This window comes from Rhinopithecus roxellana, chromosome 16 (assembly GCF_007565055.1).
Source record: "Rhinopithecus roxellana isolate Shanxi Qingling chromosome 16, ASM756505v1, whole genome shotgun sequence".
Taxonomy (NCBI): domain Eukaryota; kingdom Metazoa; phylum Chordata; class Mammalia; order Primates; family Cercopithecidae; genus Rhinopithecus; species Rhinopithecus roxellana.
The window spans coordinates 17,763,720-17,782,142 of NC_044564.1; the positions used below are offsets into that span (position 1 = coordinate 17,763,720).

An 18,423-nucleotide genomic window follows, 5' to 3' on the forward strand; every position below is an offset into this window, starting at 1 on the left:
AGCCTGGGCAACAGAGTGAGACTCCGTCTCAAAAAAAAAAAAAAAAAAAAAAATGGTGTTCAAATTTATATCTCAATGAAGCTGTTCTTAAAAATTAAGTTGGCCAGGCGCGGTGGCTCAAGCCTGTAATCCCAGCACTTTGGGAGGCCGAGACGGGTGGATCACGAGGTCAGGAGATCGAGACCATCCTGGCTAACACGGTGAAACCCCGTCTCTACTAAAAAAATACAAAAAAAAAAAAAAAAAAAAAAAAAAAAAAAAAGTAACGGCTGGGCACGGTGGCTCAGGCCTGTAATCCCAGCACTTTGGGAGGCCAACGCAGGCAGATCACCTGAGGTCAGGAGTTTGAGACCAGCCTGGCCAATATGGTGAAACCCCATCTCTGCTAAAAATACAAAAATTAGCCAGGCATGGTGGCAGTTATCTGTAATCCCAACTACTCGGGAGGCTGAGGCAGGAGAATCGCTTGAACCCGGGAGGCGGAGGTTGCAGTGAGCCGAGATCATGCCATCGCACTCCAGCCTGGGGGACAAGAGTGAGACTTTGTCTCTAAAAAATAAAAAAAAAAAAAAAATTAAGTAACACATAAATACAATATGATATTATTTTCCTAAAGTTACACTTGAATCCCTTCTCCCTTCCCCCAGAGAAAAACAGTATTTCTCTTGATGTAGCAAAATACTGTTTCTTTTTTTTCTTTTTTTTTTTTTTTTTTTGAGACGGAGTCTCGCACTGCTGCCCAGGCTGGAGTGCTGTGGCCTGATCTCAGCTCACTGCAAGCTCCGCCTCCCGGGTTCACGCCATTCTCCTGCCTCAGCTTCCCGAGTAGCTGGGACTACAGGCGACCGCCACCTCGCCCGGCTAGTTTTTTGTACTTTTTAGTAGAGACGGGGTTTCACCGTGTTAGTCAGGATGGTCTCGATCTCCTGACCTCGTGATCCGCCCGTCTCGGCCTCCCAAAGTGCTGGGATTACAGGCTTGAGCCACCGCGCCCGGCCCAAAATACTGTTTCATTACAGAGAAACAGTATTTGAATACAATATTGAGTTCTGTAAAGTATTTTCTTTTTTTTTTTTTTTTTTTTGAGGCGGAGTCTCGCTCTGTGGCCCAGGCTGGAGTGCAGTGACGCAATCTCGGCTCACTGCACGCTCCGCCTCCCGGGTTCACGGCATTCTTCTGCCTCAGCCTCCTGAGTAGCTAGGACTACAGGCGCCTGCCACCGCGCCCGGCTAATTTTTTGTATTTTTTTTTTTTTTTTTTTTTTTGAGGCGGAGTCTCACTCTGTCGCCCAGGCTGGAGTGCAGTGGCCGGATCTCAGCTCACTGCAAGCTCTGCCTCCCGGGTTCCCGCCATTCTCCTGCCTCAGCCTCCCGAGTAGCTGGGACTACAGGCGCCCGCCACCTCGCCCGGCTACCTTTTGTATTTTTAGTAGAGACGGGGTTTCACTGTGTTCGCCAGGATGGTCTCGATCTCCTGACCTTGTGATCCGCCCGTCTCGGCCTCCCAAAGTGCTGGGATTACAGGCTTGAGCCACCGCGCCCGGCCTAATTTTTTGTATTTTTAATAGAGACAGGGTTTCACCTGTGGTCTCAATCTCCTGACCTTATGATTCTCCCGCCTCGGCCTCTCAAAGTGCTGGGATTACAGGCGTGAGCCACCGCGCCCGGCCTGTAAAGTATTTTCAATACAGAGAAATACAGTATTTCTCTCTGTAGATGCAGAGAAAAAGGATGGGAAGGATACTCCTCAAACTAATAGTAGTAGAGTAGGGTTTGGAGGTGGGTACAGGAGGAACTGTAGCTTTATTAGCATTCAGTATTTCATAGTGAGAATATATTCATCTATTACTTTTCAAATTAGAAATATAGTTTTTTGGGCCAGGTGTGGTGGCTCACACCTGTTATCCTGGCACTTGGGGAGGCCAAAGCAGGCAGATAGTTTGAACCCAGGAGTTCAAGACCAGCCTGGGCAAACAGAGATACCCTCCAACTCTACAAATAATAATAATGTTTAAAAAGTCGGGCATGGTAGTGCATGCTTGTGGTTCCAGCTACTAGGGCGGCTGAGATGGGAGGATGGCTTGAGCCCAGAAGGACCAGGCTGCAGTGGGCTGTGATTGCATCACTGCACTCCAGCCTGGGCAACAGAGTAAGACTCCTAAAAAAAAAAAAAAAAAAAAGGCTGGGCACGGTGGCTCAAGCCTGTAATCCCAGCACTTTGGGAGGCCGAGGCGGGCGGATCACGAGGTCAGCAGATCAAGACCATCCTGGCTAACATGGTGAAACGCCGTCTCTACTAAAAAAATACAAAAAACTAGCTGGGTGAGGTGGCGGGTGCCTGTAGTCCCAGCTACTCGGGAGGCTGAGGCAGGAGAATGGCGTAAACCCGGAGGCGGAGCTTGCAGTGAGCTGAGATCCGGCCACTGCACTCCAGCCTGAACGACAGAGCGAGACTCTGTCTCAAAAAAAATAAAAATAAAAATAAATAAATAAAATACAATTTTTGGAAAAGGTAAAGAATCAATAAAATGTAGACATCTGGGTTTATTGCTTAATGACTTGACCTTTTCCTTTGCCTTTCTTTGAAGGATTCTGAAAGACTAATGGAGCAACAAGGAGCACTACTGAAACGGCTGGCGGAGGCCGACTCAGAGAAAGCGGTAACTATGGCTCCCCCTGTCTACTCTAGTGGGTACAGGTGGCAAGGGTGTTGTTCCGCTACAAAGTGTAGAGGTGCTTGGATCAAGGCAGGAGGGGCTGGAGGATTTCGCTGGGTCTTAGTTTCATGATCCGTAAAATGGGCTGATGTCCTCCTGTCCTGCCTGTTCTCTGATAGGCTTGTGTAGTTAGTTACTTGAGACCTTGAACCACAAAGCTGGACACCAACATGAGGGAAGGTAATAATGATGTTGGATTTGTAAATCATCCGTGTCTGTTAAAGCTGGATTTCCTTAGTTGTATTATGGATTGAAAGCCATCAAAAAGCACACACCTTTGGACTCAGTAATCCTAATTCTAGGAGTCTCTCCCAAAGCAGCATGTTTCAAAGTCTATTCATGGAACCCTAAGTTCCTTCAGATGTTAATGAGTGCAAGAAACCAAAGGGGAGGTTCCATAGCCAGTTAAATTTGGGATACCATAGGCTGGCCTAAACATAAAGTTCAACAGCTTTTCCCAAGACATTTTTGGAGTGTCTGCTGTATTAATGCTTTTGTAAGTCTCCAAGAGAGGGGAGGGAGATGGAGGCCCAGTTTCCCAAGGTGTGGCCTGTGGCCTCTGATGCTTAGTCAAGGAAGGAGTGGAGATGCAGCAAGCTCGGCGATAATGCATTCCCAGCTCAAGAACCCTTGTTAAGTTATGATATACATCAGTAACTTGAAACGTCAAGCAGCTCTTTCGAAAGATACAGAAGATTTAATCATATTGTGGTCAAAATGAGATTTTAGGCTATGGAACAAAGTAGGCATATGACTTTTTTTTTTTAAAGGGTGCTGAGCATATGACTTTTAATATGCATTAACTGGTTATTTCTACATGGGGGTTTACGGGGTTTCTTTGGAGGAGTTTTTTGGTGTGTTCTCAATGTTTTCTACAATTAACATTACTGTTCTTAAATTGTAAAATAAATACAGGTTCATTGTTTAAAAAAATTTTTTTAATCCATGTGTTGGGTGCTTCCTACCAGGATATCTGACATGGGCCAGTATACGTAGGACCTTGGGCCCCAGTGGCCAGGCACTCAGAAGTCTCTGTCCTCCCTGGGCTGGGCCTCTTTGCCCTTCCCAGGAGGCACCTGACAGCCTGTGTTCTCTTCCAGCGCCTGCTGTTACTGCTGCAAGACAAGGACAAGGAGGTGGAAGAGCTCCTTCAGGAAATACAATGTGAGAAGGTATTGTCCCCAGCAGTTGTGCTTTTTTTTTTGTTTTTTTTGTTTTTTTTTTGAGACAGAGTCTCGCTCTGTCGCCAGGCTGGAGTGCACTGGCGCAATCTCAGCTCACTGCAAGCTCTGCCTCCTGGGTTTGAGCGATTCTCCTGCCTCAGCCTCCCAAGTAGCTGGGACTACAGGTGTGCGCCACTACGCCAAGCTAACTTTTGTATTTTTAGTACAGATGGGGTTTCACCATGTTGGCCAGGATGGTCTTGATTTCTTGACCTCGTGATCTGTCTGCCTTGGCCTCCCAAAATGCTGGGATTACAGGCATGAGCCACTGCGCCCAGCCGCAGTTGTGCATTTTTATGAGCCAGTAGAACATAATGGATATGCAGAGAGCTGGGTTCAAATCCTGCCTTTGGGCCGGGTGCAGTGGCTCATGTCTGGCACTTTTTTTGAGACCAGCCTAGGCCTCTCCCTAGCAATTTGGGAGGCCAATGCAGGAGGATTGATTGAGGCCAGGAGTTCGAGACCATCCTGGGCAACACAGGGAGACCCCCATCTCTACAAAATAAAAATTAAAATTTAAAAAAATCAGCCAAGTGTGGTGGCATGCACCTGTAGTTCCAGCTACTCTGGATGCTGAGATGGGAGGATCACTTGAGCCTGGGAGACTGAGGCTGCAATGAGTCGTGGTCACGCCAGTGCACTCTAGCCTTGGCAACAGAGTGATACCCTGTATCAAAAAAAAAAAAAAAATTGTTGACCAGGCACGGTGGCTCACGCCTGTAATCCTAGCACTTTGGGAGGCCGAGGAGGGTGGATCACTTGAGGTCAGGAGATGGAGACCAGTCAGGCCAACATGGTGAAACCCTGTCTCTATTAAAAATACAAAAAACTAGTTGGGTTTGATGGCACGTGCCTATAACTCCAGCTACTCAGGAGGCTGAGGCGGAAGAATTGCTGGAGCCCAAGAGGTGGAGGTTGCAGTGAGCCGAGATTGCGCCACTGCACTCCAGCCTGGGAAACAGAGCGCGACTCCGTCTGAAAAAAACAAAAAAAATATTGTGCCTCCATCACTTTCTCTGTCTCTCCACAGGCTCAAGCAAAGACAGCCTCTGAGCTTTCTAAATCCATGGAGTCCATGCGTGGGCATTTGCAGGCACAGCTTCGGTCCAAAGAAGCTGAGAACAGTCGCCTGTGCATGCAGATCAAGGTACCTATTGGCCCCACAAGTGGGGAAAGAGGAGGCAAGGCCTGCCAATTTGATGGTGGTGGCGGCCTGGCCCAGGTATCACACTCAGGAAGTGTGCCTCCAAAGGTTTCTGAGACAGCTGATGACAAAATACTCAGGCCTCAGAGACATTCTAGGACAGTGGCATGAGCAATGGACAGAGACCCAGGAGGTGTTGGGCATCCTTCCCAGCAGTGACGGGGTTGTATGCCATATCCCCAGGTCTATCACTTAATCCCCTAGGCCCTCAGTTCTCCTAATTACCCAAGAGAAAGGAATGGTCTCTTTGTAGCCCAGGGGTCCTCTGAGGTCATACATCTGCTGAGTGACCAAGGAATTATCTTTGAACACAAGGCTGGGAGTTCAGGGAAGGATTCCAGAGCAGTTCTGACCTAATATCAAGACCCCATGGGCTGAGAGATCCAGGGAGGTATCGTGGGGAGCTGGGAGGGACCGTGTCTCTGGTCCGAGTTAGGGGAGCCTCTCACACAGCTGAGCATCTGTTTTCTGTCTTCCTCGTTTCCTCTTTGCTCTTGCCTTTTCCTCCCTTTCTCCTTCACCCTCTGCTTTGCCTTCCCACAACCTCCTTGTCTCTCTTCTCCCTCTCTGTCTCACCCCTTCCCCCTTCCAGAATCTGGAGCGCAGCGGGAATCAGCACAAGGCAGAAGTGGAGGCCATCATGGAGCAGCTGAAGGAGTTGAAGCAGAAGGGAGACCGAGACAAAGAGAGCTTGAAGAAGGCCATCCGAGCCCAGAAGGAGCGAGCCGAGAAGAGCGAGGAGTACGCTGAGCAGCTGCACGTGCAACTCGCCGACAAGGTCGCAGGCCTGGGGTGCCCAGCTCCTCACCTGCCCTGAGGAGGGCTGCGGGATGGCAGAGGGATGGTTGGCCAGATGGGTAGTGGAGGGGTGGGTGGATGAGGGATGGTAGTGGTGGAAAGGATAGATGACTGGGGAGGAGGGAGAGGGAGTTAAGGGGATCAAATGGATAAAAGCTGGATGGGTGGGTGGCTAGAGATGATTGGAGGCTTTATAGGAGAGTTCAGCCACGTCAACTTTGTGGGTGAGAATTATGGTTAAGGAAGGATTTACAAACAGGACACATTTGATTGCTAGAAATCTGGGAGCACTAGCTGAGCTCCCACTGTCACTCCCAGCACCCTCTAGAAAGGTGAATTCCAGAATGAGGTTTAGGTTACCAGGGTGAGAAACCACCTAGGATGAGCCTGCTCCCAGCTCCTGGCAGCCTCAGCCCTGACACTAGGCTGACAGGCGCTGTTGTCCTGTGTTCCCAGGATCTTTATGTCGCTGAAGCTTTATCCACTCTGGAGTCCTGGAGAAGCCGCTACAACCAAGTTGTAAAAGACAAGGGAGACCTCGAGCTGGAAATTATTGTCCTGAATGAGTATGTCTTAGAGTAGGAGAGGGAATGTGGGGCTGTTGAGGGACTTGGGTGTGCAGGTGGGAGGAGCCTGGTGGCTCAGGGAAGGCCACATGACTGCTGTTTGTACTGTCCGGGCTGGGGGCTGCACTGGGCTGTGATGTGGGTAGCCCTGAGCTGGGCTTTCTGGTTGGAGCTGGGGTGCAGGCTCTGGCCCTAGTCCTGGGGTCCTACACTACTGTTAGGCACTGGGTAGGGGCCGGGTCTCTAGTCACAGAGGTGTGACTCTGACTTCAGCACCTGGGCCTGAGCCTGTCCCCAGTCTACACAGCATTTGAAATGGGCACCCTGGTGTCCTCATTCCTATTCTTGGGGAATGGGGCAGATGGTGACCCAAGTGTCTTCTCTCTGTTGTCTGCCCAGGGACAGCAGCTGTTTGCCAGTGCCTGCCAGTCAGTAGGTCAGTGGTATGGCATGGGAGTAGGGGGCAAAAGTGGCCCCACGTTGCAAGTAACTGAGCTGACACCTTTCTTGCCACTGGCGAACTGTGAGCAGTGACCATTCCATCATTCTCATTTGTTCCTTCATTTATTGGAAAAATATGTATTGAGCATCTACCATATACCAAGCTGCTGTGTGCTGGCCATCAGGGTTATAGCAGTAAGAAGACAAATGCATGCCTTGCCCTCTACTCTGTAGAGGAGATAGGGCTACAAGAGGCACGGACTCCCTGGACTAAGGATAGGTCATGGGGGAGCTCATTTAATCTCCCAGGTCGGGAAAGTCTCTTACTATATTCACCTCAACTTAGCAAACATGTTCTGAGAACCCACTATGTGCCAGGCTGTATGCCAGCTGCTGTCCTTAGGGAGTTCTCTGTCTAGTAGGAGAACATAGATACCTAAGACAGAAGCATACATGGTACAGGGGAGGGGTCAGGGACAAGATGTCTGAACTGGGTTTTTAAGTGTGAGTAGGAGTTTGCCAGGTGAACTTGAGTTGCCAGCAAACTGACGTGTTTGCTTGGGCCTGGTCAGTGTTCAGTGGTGGACTGTAATTGGTCAATACTGAGAGCACGTATTGTGCAAAAGTTTTTTGATGGCTCTGTGGTCAAGATAGAGGAGTAAGGACCTGTGAGCCCCAGGGCTCCTCTTGAGGCCACAATCTCTGCTCTTTGACTGATGATAGCTTTGCTGAGTGACTGAGGGAGCAGCAGGGAGCGGAAGGGACTGGGGGTGGGGCGGGCGTCCTAAATTGGCGTCTTTCTCTCTATTTGTGCCTTTTTCCCACACCACACTCATTGCTGTTCCTGCCAGTGCTAGGTGGGTATTCATATGTGAATGAGCCAATCATGGCACCAGCCCCCTGCTGGGGGCACAAAAGCCCAGGGTGCTCAGGGCCTGGCTGGAGAGGAATGCCTAGGTGATAATCCCTGCCCACCAGCCTGGGAGTCCAGGACGGGATTCCAGAACAGACTGTCCTAACACCAAGACCTGATAAGCAGAGAGATTCAGGGAGGTGTCGTAGGGAGTTGGGAAGGGATCATGTCCCTGATCCTTGCCTTCAAAGAGTGTCTTGGTCTCATGAGAGGATCAAGATGGGTACACATCCCTCTCTCTCTCTTATTTTTAAAGCGGAGACAAGGTCTTGCTCTTTCACCCAGGCTATAGTGCAGTGGCACCAGCATAGCTCACTGCAACCTTCAACTGCTGGGCTCAAGCAGTCCTCCCGCCTTGGCCTCCCAAAGCACTGGGACTACAGGTGTGAGCCACTACACCCAGCCCACACTTCTCTTAATAAGTCATTGCTTGTTGTTGAATTGTAGATGGTTTGTTGGAGGGGGAGGTATGGGAGACACATCTTAACGGATGTTGTTCGGAGGTGGGACAGGCATGGGAGTGCCACAGCAGCAATGTCGAGGCAGGGCAGCAGAGTTGCTTCTCAGTATGGAGACTGGGGGGCAGGCAGGCAGTATGTTGAGTGGTGAGAACACTTGGTCCCTCACCACACAATGACCTGGGTTCTTTAGAACCTGTGTAATTGATTGTCTCTATCTGTTTTCACTTTGTGATCTTCCAGCCGGGTAACAGATCTCGTAAACCAACAACAAACCTTGGAGGAGAAGATGCGGGAAGACCGGGATAGCCTGGTGGAGAGACTACACCGTCAGACTGCTGAGTATTCCGCATTCAAGCTGGAGAATGAGAGACTGAAGGTTCGCGTGAGAGCTGGGGACCAGGCATCTGGGTGGGGCCCAGCGAACTGATGACCGGGTCTTGTCTTAAGTGGGCCTGGGGGCATCGGACTAAGAGGGAGTCAGAAAAGCCTGGATTTGACCAGGCGTGGTGGTTTAGGCCTGTAATCCCAGCACTTCGGGAGGCCAAGGCAGGTGGATCACTTGAGCATAGGAGTTTGAAAGCAGCCATGGGCAACATGGCGAAATACTGTCTCTACAAAACATACAAAAAGTAGCCAGGCGTGGAGGCATGTGCCTATAATCCCAGCTACTCAGGAGGCTGAGGTGGGAGAATCGCTTGAGCCTGGGAGGTTGAAGCTGCAGTGAGCCAAGATCGCACCGCTACACTCCAGCCTGGAAAACAATCTGCCAGTAGGCTGGGCGCGGTGGCTCAAGCCTGTAATCCCAGCACTTTGGGAGGCCGAGACGGGCGGATCACGAGGTCAGGAGATCGAGACCATCCTGGCAGACAAGGTGAAACCCCGTCTCTACTAAAAAATACAAAAAAAGTAGCCAGGCAAGGTGGCGGTCGCCTGTAGTCCCAGCTACTCGGTAGGCTGAGGCAGGAGAATGGCGTGAACCCTGGAGGCGGAGCTTGAGGGAGACTCCATCTCAAAAAAAAAAAAAAAAAAAAAAAAAATCTGCCAGTAACATGATGATTATCTCCATTTGAAATGAGAATAAGGGGCCGGGCGTGGTGACTCACGTCTGTAATCCCAGCACTTTGGGAGGCCGAGGCAGGCGGATCACCTGAGGTCAGGAGGTCAAGACCAGCCTGGCCAACAGAGTGAAACCCCATCTCTACTAAAAATACAAAAACAATTAGCTGGGCGTGGTGGCGTGTGCCTGTAATCCCAGCTACTCAGGAGACTGAGGCAGGAGAATTGCTTGAGCCCGGGAAGTGGAGGTTGCAGTGAGCTGAGATCGCGCCACTGCACTCCAGCCTGGGCAACAGAGTGAGACTCCATCTCAAAAAAAAAAAAAAAAAAAGAAATGAGAACAAGGAAACTGAGGCAGAGAGAGAGGTCAAGTTTCTTGTCAAGATTTTGCCCGAGGAAGTATCGGAGTTGAGATTTGAACCCGAGTCTGACTCTGGAGCCCTAGCTCTTAACCTCACCATACCCTCCTTTCAAAGCCTGCCGGGGCGAGAGGCACCTGAGCAGAGGTTGACATTTCAGAGACAGGTTTTATCTTGCTTTTTTGTTGATCTGGGCAATAATATCTAGCTTTATGTTTTCACTGATTTTGTTTTTTCTTGTTAAGATTGATTGTAAGGGAGAATAACATATGGAAAAGTACACAGATCCTAGAATCTTCATAAAGTGAATATGCTTTATCAGTCATTCTGACTGAACCTTGCCTGCACCCTAGTGACCTTTCTTGTTACTAATACCCCTGTAAAGGTAACTGCTAGCCCATCTCCTGTCACCACAAGTTAGTTGCCTGCTTTTAACTTTAGAGATTTGAGTAGTTTGAACACCCTTGGGCCTGGCTTCTACTCCGCAAGTTTGCTGAGTCAGCCCCATTGTTTGTAGCAGTTTATTCATCCTCAGCCCTCCACGGTATGCCGTTATATGAATACACCACAGTACATTTGTCCATGCTACTGTCAGTGGACATTTGGGTTTCCATAGTGTTGCTGTGAACATCTTTGTATGTCTTTAGGTGTACACATTTGGTGCATCTTTATTGTCTATATACCTTGAAGTAGAACTGCCAGGTCATCACTGGGTGTGCATAAGTCTATATTTGGTAGATGTCACTGAATAGTAAAGCATGTTACTAAGTAGTAAAGTAGTTATTGGTAGATGTTACTGAATAGTAAAGTAGTTGAACAAATCTCCACACCTGTCAGTGGTGAGTAAAAGGATAACAGTCGCTCTGGCCTCCTTGGCAATGCTTGGTACTGAGTGTCTATTTTATGTTAGCTACTCTGGTGGGAGTGTACTAGTATCTCATTATATAGTCTAATTGTCAGATAAATTAAAAGTAACATGTAAGTCTTAACAGTTATTTAGGAGGCCAGCCATGGTGGCTCACACCTGTAATCCCAATGCGGGAGGACTGCTTGAGGCCAGGAATTCTAGACCAGCCTGGGCAACGCCAGCAAGACCCCATTTCTACAAAAAAATTTTTAAAGCCAACAATTATTTAGGGGATTAGTTATAGTATGGTGCATCTGTGTAGTGTATTACATTGTGGCCATTCAAAATGATGTTTGTAGAAGTATATTTTCCTAGTATAATTTTTTTTTTTTTTTTTTTTGAGACGGAGTCTTGCTCTGTTGTCCAGGCTGGAGTGAAGTGGCAGATCTCGGCTCACTGCAACCTCTACCTTCCGGGATCAAGCGATTCTCCTGCCTCAGCCTCCCAAGTAGCTGGGATTATAGGCGTCTGCCACTATGCCCAGCTAATTTTTTGTATTTTTAGTAGAGACAGGGTTTCACCACGTTGGTCAGGCTGGTCTTGAACTCCTGACCTCAAATAATTCACCTGCCTCAGCCTCCCAAAGTGTTGGGATTACAGACGTGAGCCACCACACCTGGCCTTTCCCAGTATGATTATAAAAGTTAAATATGCTCATAGTAAAAGTTCAAAACATTACAGAAACGTGATATAGACGTGAAGATCTCCACTAGCCATGAACATGTATTTTTCTAGATTTTCCCCTGGTACTAACATAATCAAGCACATACACATCCACTCATCCATCCATTATTCTGTCACTTGCTTTTCTGATTTAACCATATTTACAGACATCTGTTAAGGTTGGATTTTTGAGCTTTATCTCTCTTTTAAGTGACTACTACTTATTTTATTCATTTGATACACCATTTTATATTGTTCCATCTAAGATGAGTATTTTGGTTACAGGAAGACATTTATTTTATTCTTTAAATTTCCCACCTGCATTATAAGTTGAGAGGACATTTATTGACTTGAGAGAAATTCACAACATAATTTTTTTTTTTTTTTTTTTTTTGAGACAGAGTCTCACTGTGTCACCCAGGCTGGAGTGCAGTTGTGCAATCTCGGCTCGCTGCAACCAACCTCCACCTCCCAGGTTCAAGCGATTCTTCTGCCTCAGCCTCCCAAGTAGCTGGGACTACAGGCGCACACCAGCACATCTGGCTGATTTTTGTATTTTTAGTAGAGACCCGGCTTCACAGTATTGGCCAGGCTGGTCTCGAACTCCTGACCTCGTGGTCCTCCCGCCTTGGCCTCCCAAAGTGCTGGGATTACAGGCATGAGCCACCGCACCCAGCCCACAACATATTGTTAAATTTATAAAGTATGTTACAGCTGGACATGGTCGCTCACGCCTATAATCTCAGCACTTTGGGAGGCTAAGGCGGGCAGATCATGTGAGTTCAGGAGTTTGATATCAGCCTGGCCAACATGGTAAAACCCCATCTCTACCAAAAATATAAAAATTAGCCGGGTGTGGTGGTGTGTGCCTGTAATCCCAGCTACTCCGGAGGCTGAGGCAGGAGAATAGCTTGAACCTGGGAGGCAGAGGTTGCATTGAACTGAGATTGTGTCTTTGCACTCCAGCCTGGGTGACAGAGCGAGACTCCATCTCAAAAATAAACATCCGGGTGCGGTGGCCCACGCGTGTAATCCCAGCACTTTGGGAGGCAGAGGCGGGTGGATCACAAGGTCAGGAGTTTAAGATGAGCCTGGCCAATATGGTGAAACCCTGTCTCTCCTAAAAATATAAAAATTAGCCAGGCGTGGTGGCGGATGCCTGTAGTCCCAGCTACTCGGGAGGCTGAGGCAGGAGAATTGCTTGAACTCTGGGGCGGAGGTTGTAGTGAGCTGAGATCAGGCCACTGCACTCCAGCCTGGGTGACAGAGCGAGACTCTGTCTCATAAATAAATAAATAAATAAATAAACAAACAAATTTAAACAAAAAGCATGTTACATACAACCTGGCAGATCCCATGGTGGGGAAAAAGTATGTTACATAGCAGTAAGTATAGTATGGTCTCATTCTTTTTGACAGAAACGAAAAAGTTATGCAGCTATAGATATAAAGCCATATCCCAAGTCATTAAGCATTAGGATTAGTGTGTATTGGTTTTATCTCCATTTTCTTTAATGATTATATATTGCTTTTAGAATAAGAAAAAACAGAAGTAATTGATTTGCATCTCTATTCACCTGAGGTGGTAACATTAGGAGTCTTACCTGCTTCTTGGTGCTTCTCTCAGGCAAAGTGCTTTGTGGGTTAGAGTAGGGGGCCTTTCCTTTGCTGGTTCCTTGGATAGAGTTGAGGGTAGGAGGTCCACCTGTTGCAGAACCTTCCTGTGGGTTACTCATGAGCCATCCCTTCTAGGCCAGCTTTGCTCCAATGGAGGACAAGCTCAACCAGGCACACCTCGAGGTCCAGCAGCTGAAGGCCTCAGTGAAGAACTATGAGGGGATGATTGACAACTATAAGAGTCAGGTAGGCCTCACTGGGGCCCTGGCCCTTCCAAACAGTGCCTACCCTGCCCCCATCAGACTGGGGGCTCCCTACCAGGCCAATCCCAGGAAGGGGTGGGTATGGAAGATGGTTTTCACCAAAACGTGGCTCTGCCTAAGATGAACCACAGTGTTGTTGGTCCTTAGGTGATGAAGACCAGATTGGAGGCTGATGAAGTAGCTGCCCAGCTAGAACGCTGTGACAAAGAGAACAAGATCCTTAAAGATGAGATGAACAAAGAGATTGAGGCGGTACTGCTTTCCTTCCTTGCTTTCTTCTCCTACCCAATTCCATATCTAACTCAATGACTGTGAGTCTGTTCCCTTTGTTTGCTTTGACCCTATCTGATTTGGGCAACAAAGATGAGCTCATTTTCTCATTGGTGGACTGATCCAGTCTACCCTGTGTCTCTCTCTCCTTTGTGTCTTTCTTGTCTCCTCTCTTCTCTCTCTCATGCTATGCTGCTGCTTTGTCTTTTTTTTTCCCCCCTTGGTTTTCTTCTCCTTTTCACTTTCCTTAAAACAACAACAACAACAAAACCCTCCTGGCCAGGCGCAGTGGCTCACACCTGTAATCCCAGCACTTTGGGAGACTGAGGCAGGCAGGTCAACTGAGGTTGGGAGTTCAAGACCAGCCTGACCAACATGGCGAAACACCCTGTCTCTACTAAAATACAAAATTAGCCGAGCATGGTGGCACCTGCCTGTAATCCCAGCTACTTGGGAGACTGAGGCAGGAGAATCGCTTGAACCTGGGAGGCGGAGGTTGCAGTGAGCCGAGATCGTGCCATTGCACTCCAGCCTGGGCAAGAGGAGTAAAACTCTGTCTCAAAAAAAAAAAAAACTCCTGCTTGGAGCGTTCAAGTAGACAGAAATCTACAGTTATGCCAGGTCTTTGACATGCCTATTGCATTCTATATGGTGTCTTTATTTTGTACCAACCAGAAAATATGTCTCCCATCTTCTTCCCAAAAAGCCTTATTCTTCTACAGATGGTTTGGCTGATTAGAGCAGGGGGATTATCTTAATGGTTACCTTGGAGATGGGCTGAGTCCAGGCTCAGCCACTAATTTGTTTCATAATCTTGAGCAAGTCAAGCTCCTCTCTGATCCTCAGTCTCCATGTTAAGTACAAGGAGGGACTGAGACCAGATATTTCTCACCTTTCCCTCTAACCTGTAGCATTGTGACTGCTTTCCTAGGGGCTTTAGAGTTAGACTAGACTTTTTAAATTTTTTTTTTTTTTGAGACTGAGTCTTGCTGTGTCACCCAGGCTGGAGTGCAGTGGCGTGATCTCAGCTCACTGCAACCTCCACTTCCCGGGTTCAAGCAATTCTCCTGCTTCAGCGTCCCAAGTAGCTGGGACTACAGGCATGTGCCACCACTCCCAGCTAATTTTTGTATTTTTAGTAGAGACGGGGTTTCACCATGTTGGCCAGGATGGTGTCGAACTCCTGACCTCAAATGATCTGCCCCCCCCTTGGCTTTCCAGAGTGCTGAGATTACAGGCGTGAGCCACTGTGCTTGGCTTGGAGTTAGACTAGACTTTAATCCTGTGTTTACCAGTTTGTAGCTGAATGACCTTGGGCAGATGACTTAGTTCTCTTGATCCTTACTATCCTTATATGGGGACAGCATCACCTGTTTTACAGGTTGTCTGAATTAAATGAGCAAGTGTGCAGAGCCCCTGGTACAACGCCTGGGTCTTGGTGTTTACTGTGTGGTTGCCATTGTTACTGGATAACTAAATGAATGGCAAGCCACCTGCTCAGTGGCCAGCAGGGAGTGTAGGCCACACTTCTGCTGTGGATTTTGCAGGATCCTCCACTGGGGACTGTGTCAGCCCTGCCCTAACTCTAAAGGACTCTGCCCGGCTCCACTAGGAGCCAGGCCTTTCCTAACTGTGGGTCTTTCCTTCCTGCTTCAGGCACGAAGGCAGTTCCAGTCTCAGCTGGCTGACCTGCAGCAGCTCCCTGACATCCTGAAGATCACGGAGGCGAAGCTGGCTGAGTGCCAAGACCAACTGCAGGGCTATGAGCGGAAGAACATCGACCTCACAGCCATCATATCAGACCTGCGCAGCCGGGTAAGGGACTGGCAGAAAGGGTCCCACGAACTGACCCGAGCAGGGGCCCGCATACCAAGATGAGCTGCATGCCCCCTAAGGGAGGACTACTTCCTTTTTCTTGGCTGCCGCTTTTTAAAAGGAATGAGCTATCATCAGTGCTGTGAAATAAAAGTCTGGTGTGCCAAATGCCATGTGTTTGCACAAAGTGATTGTAGTTATAGGAGCCGTCACTTGCGTGGAGTCACTGGGCCCTCCTGCTGTTGCCACCACCCAAGACTGCTGCCTCTGCCTGCCTCTGCCTGTATGCTCTGCTGCTGTCCTCAGCTCCACACATACAGCTGGGAGGTGCTAGCAGTCACCGAGCTGTAGAATTTCTTTTTCTCTTTCTCTTGCTTCAGCTGCTTCTCCTGACTCTTAATAGATTCACTGCCTGAGATTCTGTCCTGAAAGAAGCAAGCAGTCCCTTTCTCCCAGAAGCAGTCTGTCTCTGGGTTACTAGAACCATGCCTACAGTGTCCTACAGTGTCCAAGAAATTATATACCACTCATTTGCAGCATGACTTTGGGCAAGGCCCCTTCCCCACTCTTTTTTTTTTTAGATGGAGTCTCGCTCTGTCGCCCAGGCTGGCGTGCAGTGGTGCGATCTCGGCTCACTGCACGCTCCGCCTCCCAGGTTCACGCCATTCTCCTGCCTCAGCCTCCCGAGTAGCTGGGACTACAGGTGCGACCCACCACTCCCAGCTAATTTTTTGTATTTTTAGTAGAGACGGGGTTTCACCATGTTAGCCAGGATGGTCTCAATCTCCTGATCGCGTGATCCGCCTGCCTCAGCCTCCCAAAGTACTAGGATTACAGGTGTGAGCCACTGCGCCCAGCTAGCCCCTTCCCCACTCCTGACATGTGTACTTGTGATAATTAGAAAAGGAGCTACCATTTTTTGAGCACCTCTTTTGTGTTCCTGCATTCTCTCATTTAATTCCATCAGGAACTTTGTGAGGTGCATGTGTTATTTTCCCATTTTACAGAAAGCAGCCCAAGGCATAGAGAGAAGTAATTCCCTACCATCACAGAGCTAGTACTTAGTAAGCAGGGATTGGAACCCAGCCAGCTCTGTCTGGTTCCCAACCGGATGTTCTCAGTACTGTAACCTTACAGTGCCTGCCTTCTCCGTTGAACCTGAGCATTCTCAGGGCCTTTTAGCCCTGATAGCTGAGACTTCTGCATAAAGCAGTCCTCTGGGTCTGGGTACATTCTCAAACTTGCCAACTCAAAAGGATTGACAGATTTCCTGTGGTCTTGCCTGCACTTGTCCCCAGTTAAGAGGAGTTTGAGATCAATAGTACCAGCAACATAACAGGTAAAGCTCTCTGGTTGGTTTGTATGGGCCAGTTAGCCCTGTCAGCTGTTTCTGCCTTCTCATGTCTTTCCTGGATCCTAGCTGGGCCTCTCTGAGTGGCCTCCCCTGATCAAGAAAGCATTTTTGTCATTCTTTAGCATCAAACCTGGTTTCTCCCAGTGTGGGGAGAGCCTTTTGTCTTTGGAGTTGGGCCTAACCTATCCCTGCTGTCCTTTCTCCTCTAGGTTGTGCGTTGAGACTTGGACGCCTGCTGAGGGCACTGTACCCCTTTCCTGGGTGTGGACAACAGGTCATAGGGAGGGGGAGGGCTCTAGCGGGAAATTCCTTTGTAAACCAGTCTGTGTTCCTGTCATTTTAGATCGAACACCAGGGGGACAAGCTGGAGATGGCGAGAGAGAAACATCAGGCTTCCCAGAAGGAAAATAAACAGCTGAGTCTGAAGGTGGATGAACTGGAGAGGTTAGAGGCACTTGGTCCCATCTCTGTCCTCTTCCTAGGACCTGAGACTTTCAGCCACTTAGCTGTTTTTTGCTTAGTGTGCGGAAGTGTTTGAGGGACTCAAGGCCCTGGAAGGTACTAGGCAGACCTCAGAGGAAGAGCTGCTTCCTTTTCAGTGGTAAGCATTGTGGGAGAGAGCAAGGGGGCCTCTCAGCCTGGGGAGATACTCCATGACAGCGTGATCAGGATCAGCCCACCTGTAGGCACCACCTGTCCCAAAAGGCATGCCTGGTCCAAGCATGCCAGCAGGGCCCAGTTTGAATGCAGCAGCCAGTATACTGTGGTGGGGCCACTTCCCCACTCTTTTCTGCCCTTTCTTGCCAGTCAACCTTCCAAAGACCTTTCTGATCTGACCCTTCTCTGTTATTTACGGATTGTTGGAGGCAGTCAGAGGTGAAGGGTACAGCTTTGGGAATCAGAAGCCCTGGCCTTCGGGCCCAGCTCTGCCACTTACCGGCATTGTGATCTTGAGCAAATCATTTAATTCCTTTGAAGCTCAATTTCCTCTTTTTGAGGAAAGGATCAAGGTAGAGTTAATTTATCTATATCTATCTGTCTATCAATCAATCAATCAATCAATCAATCACTCTGTCACCCAGACTGGAGTGCAGTGGTGCAATCTCAGCTCACTGCAACCTCGACCTCCTCGGCTCAAGCGATTCTCCTGCCGCAACCTCCCAAGTAGCTAGGACTACAGATGTACGCCACCACGCCTGGCTAATTTTTGTATTTTTTGTAGAGAAGGGGTTTCGCCGTGTTGCCCAGGCTGCTCCTGAACTGCTGGGCTCAAGCGATCCGCCCATCTAGGCCTCCTAGAGTGCTGGGAGTACAGGCAGGAGCCACCACACCTGGCTGATAATAATCTTTTCATGGTGGTACTGTGAGTCTTCAATGATACAATCCTGGTAAAGGTCCTAGCATGTTACCTGGCATAGAGGAGCACTCAGTATAGCTTAGCATATGTTATTGGTTAGCTGGTATTATCCCAGTTTTAAATATGAGGAAACTGAGCTTGGGGAGAAGTTAAGTGACTTTCCCAGCATCACACTGTTGGTACCTGGCAAAGCATGACTTAGACCCATGACTGTCTTCCTTGAGAGCTTATATGAGCATCTGTAAGAGGTGGGCAAGAGTCCTCCAGCCCTGGTCCCAGCCTTAGTTTCAGAGGTGAAGGTGCCTGAGGTCCTAGGAGGCCCTAAGTGCCCCAGGTGACCAGTGCACTTGCAAAGAGGCTACAACCAAGTGGGCTCCTTCCAGGCTCCACCTCCGCCCTGCCCTCCCGGCCTTGGAAATGCAGCTAGATCCTGCAGGCCCT

General features: G+C 48.8%; 1 protein-coding gene across 7 annotated transcripts in view; it reads left to right on the forward strand.

Moving 5' to 3' along the window:
• Positions 1-18,423, forward strand: part of ODF2 (outer dense fiber of sperm tails 2) — a 49,217-nt gene that overhangs the window by 27,387 nt on the left and 3,407 nt on the right. For 4 of the 7 annotated variants that reach the window (XM_030919114.1, XM_030919115.1, XM_030919117.1 and 1 more), the window contains exons 9-18: positions 2,588-2,659; positions 3,817-3,888; positions 4,970-5,086; positions 5,736-5,921; positions 6,398-6,507; positions 8,563-8,698; positions 13,059-13,169; positions 13,334-13,438; positions 15,113-15,271; positions 16,969-17,069. In XM_030919114.1, the coding sequence (XP_030774974.1) occupies positions 2,588-2,659; positions 3,817-3,888; positions 4,970-5,086; positions 5,736-5,921; positions 6,398-6,507; positions 8,563-8,698; positions 13,059-13,169; positions 13,334-13,438; positions 15,113-15,271; positions 16,969-17,069 (1,169 nt within the window). Of the gene's footprint in view, positions 1-2,587; positions 2,660-3,816; positions 3,889-4,969; positions 5,087-5,735; positions 5,922-6,397; positions 6,508-8,562; positions 8,699-13,058; positions 13,170-13,333; positions 13,439-15,112; positions 15,440-16,968; positions 17,227-18,423 lie in introns of those variants that run through there. The other 3 variants (XM_030919118.1, XM_030919119.1, XR_004053892.1) reach the window with 2 other exon arrangements.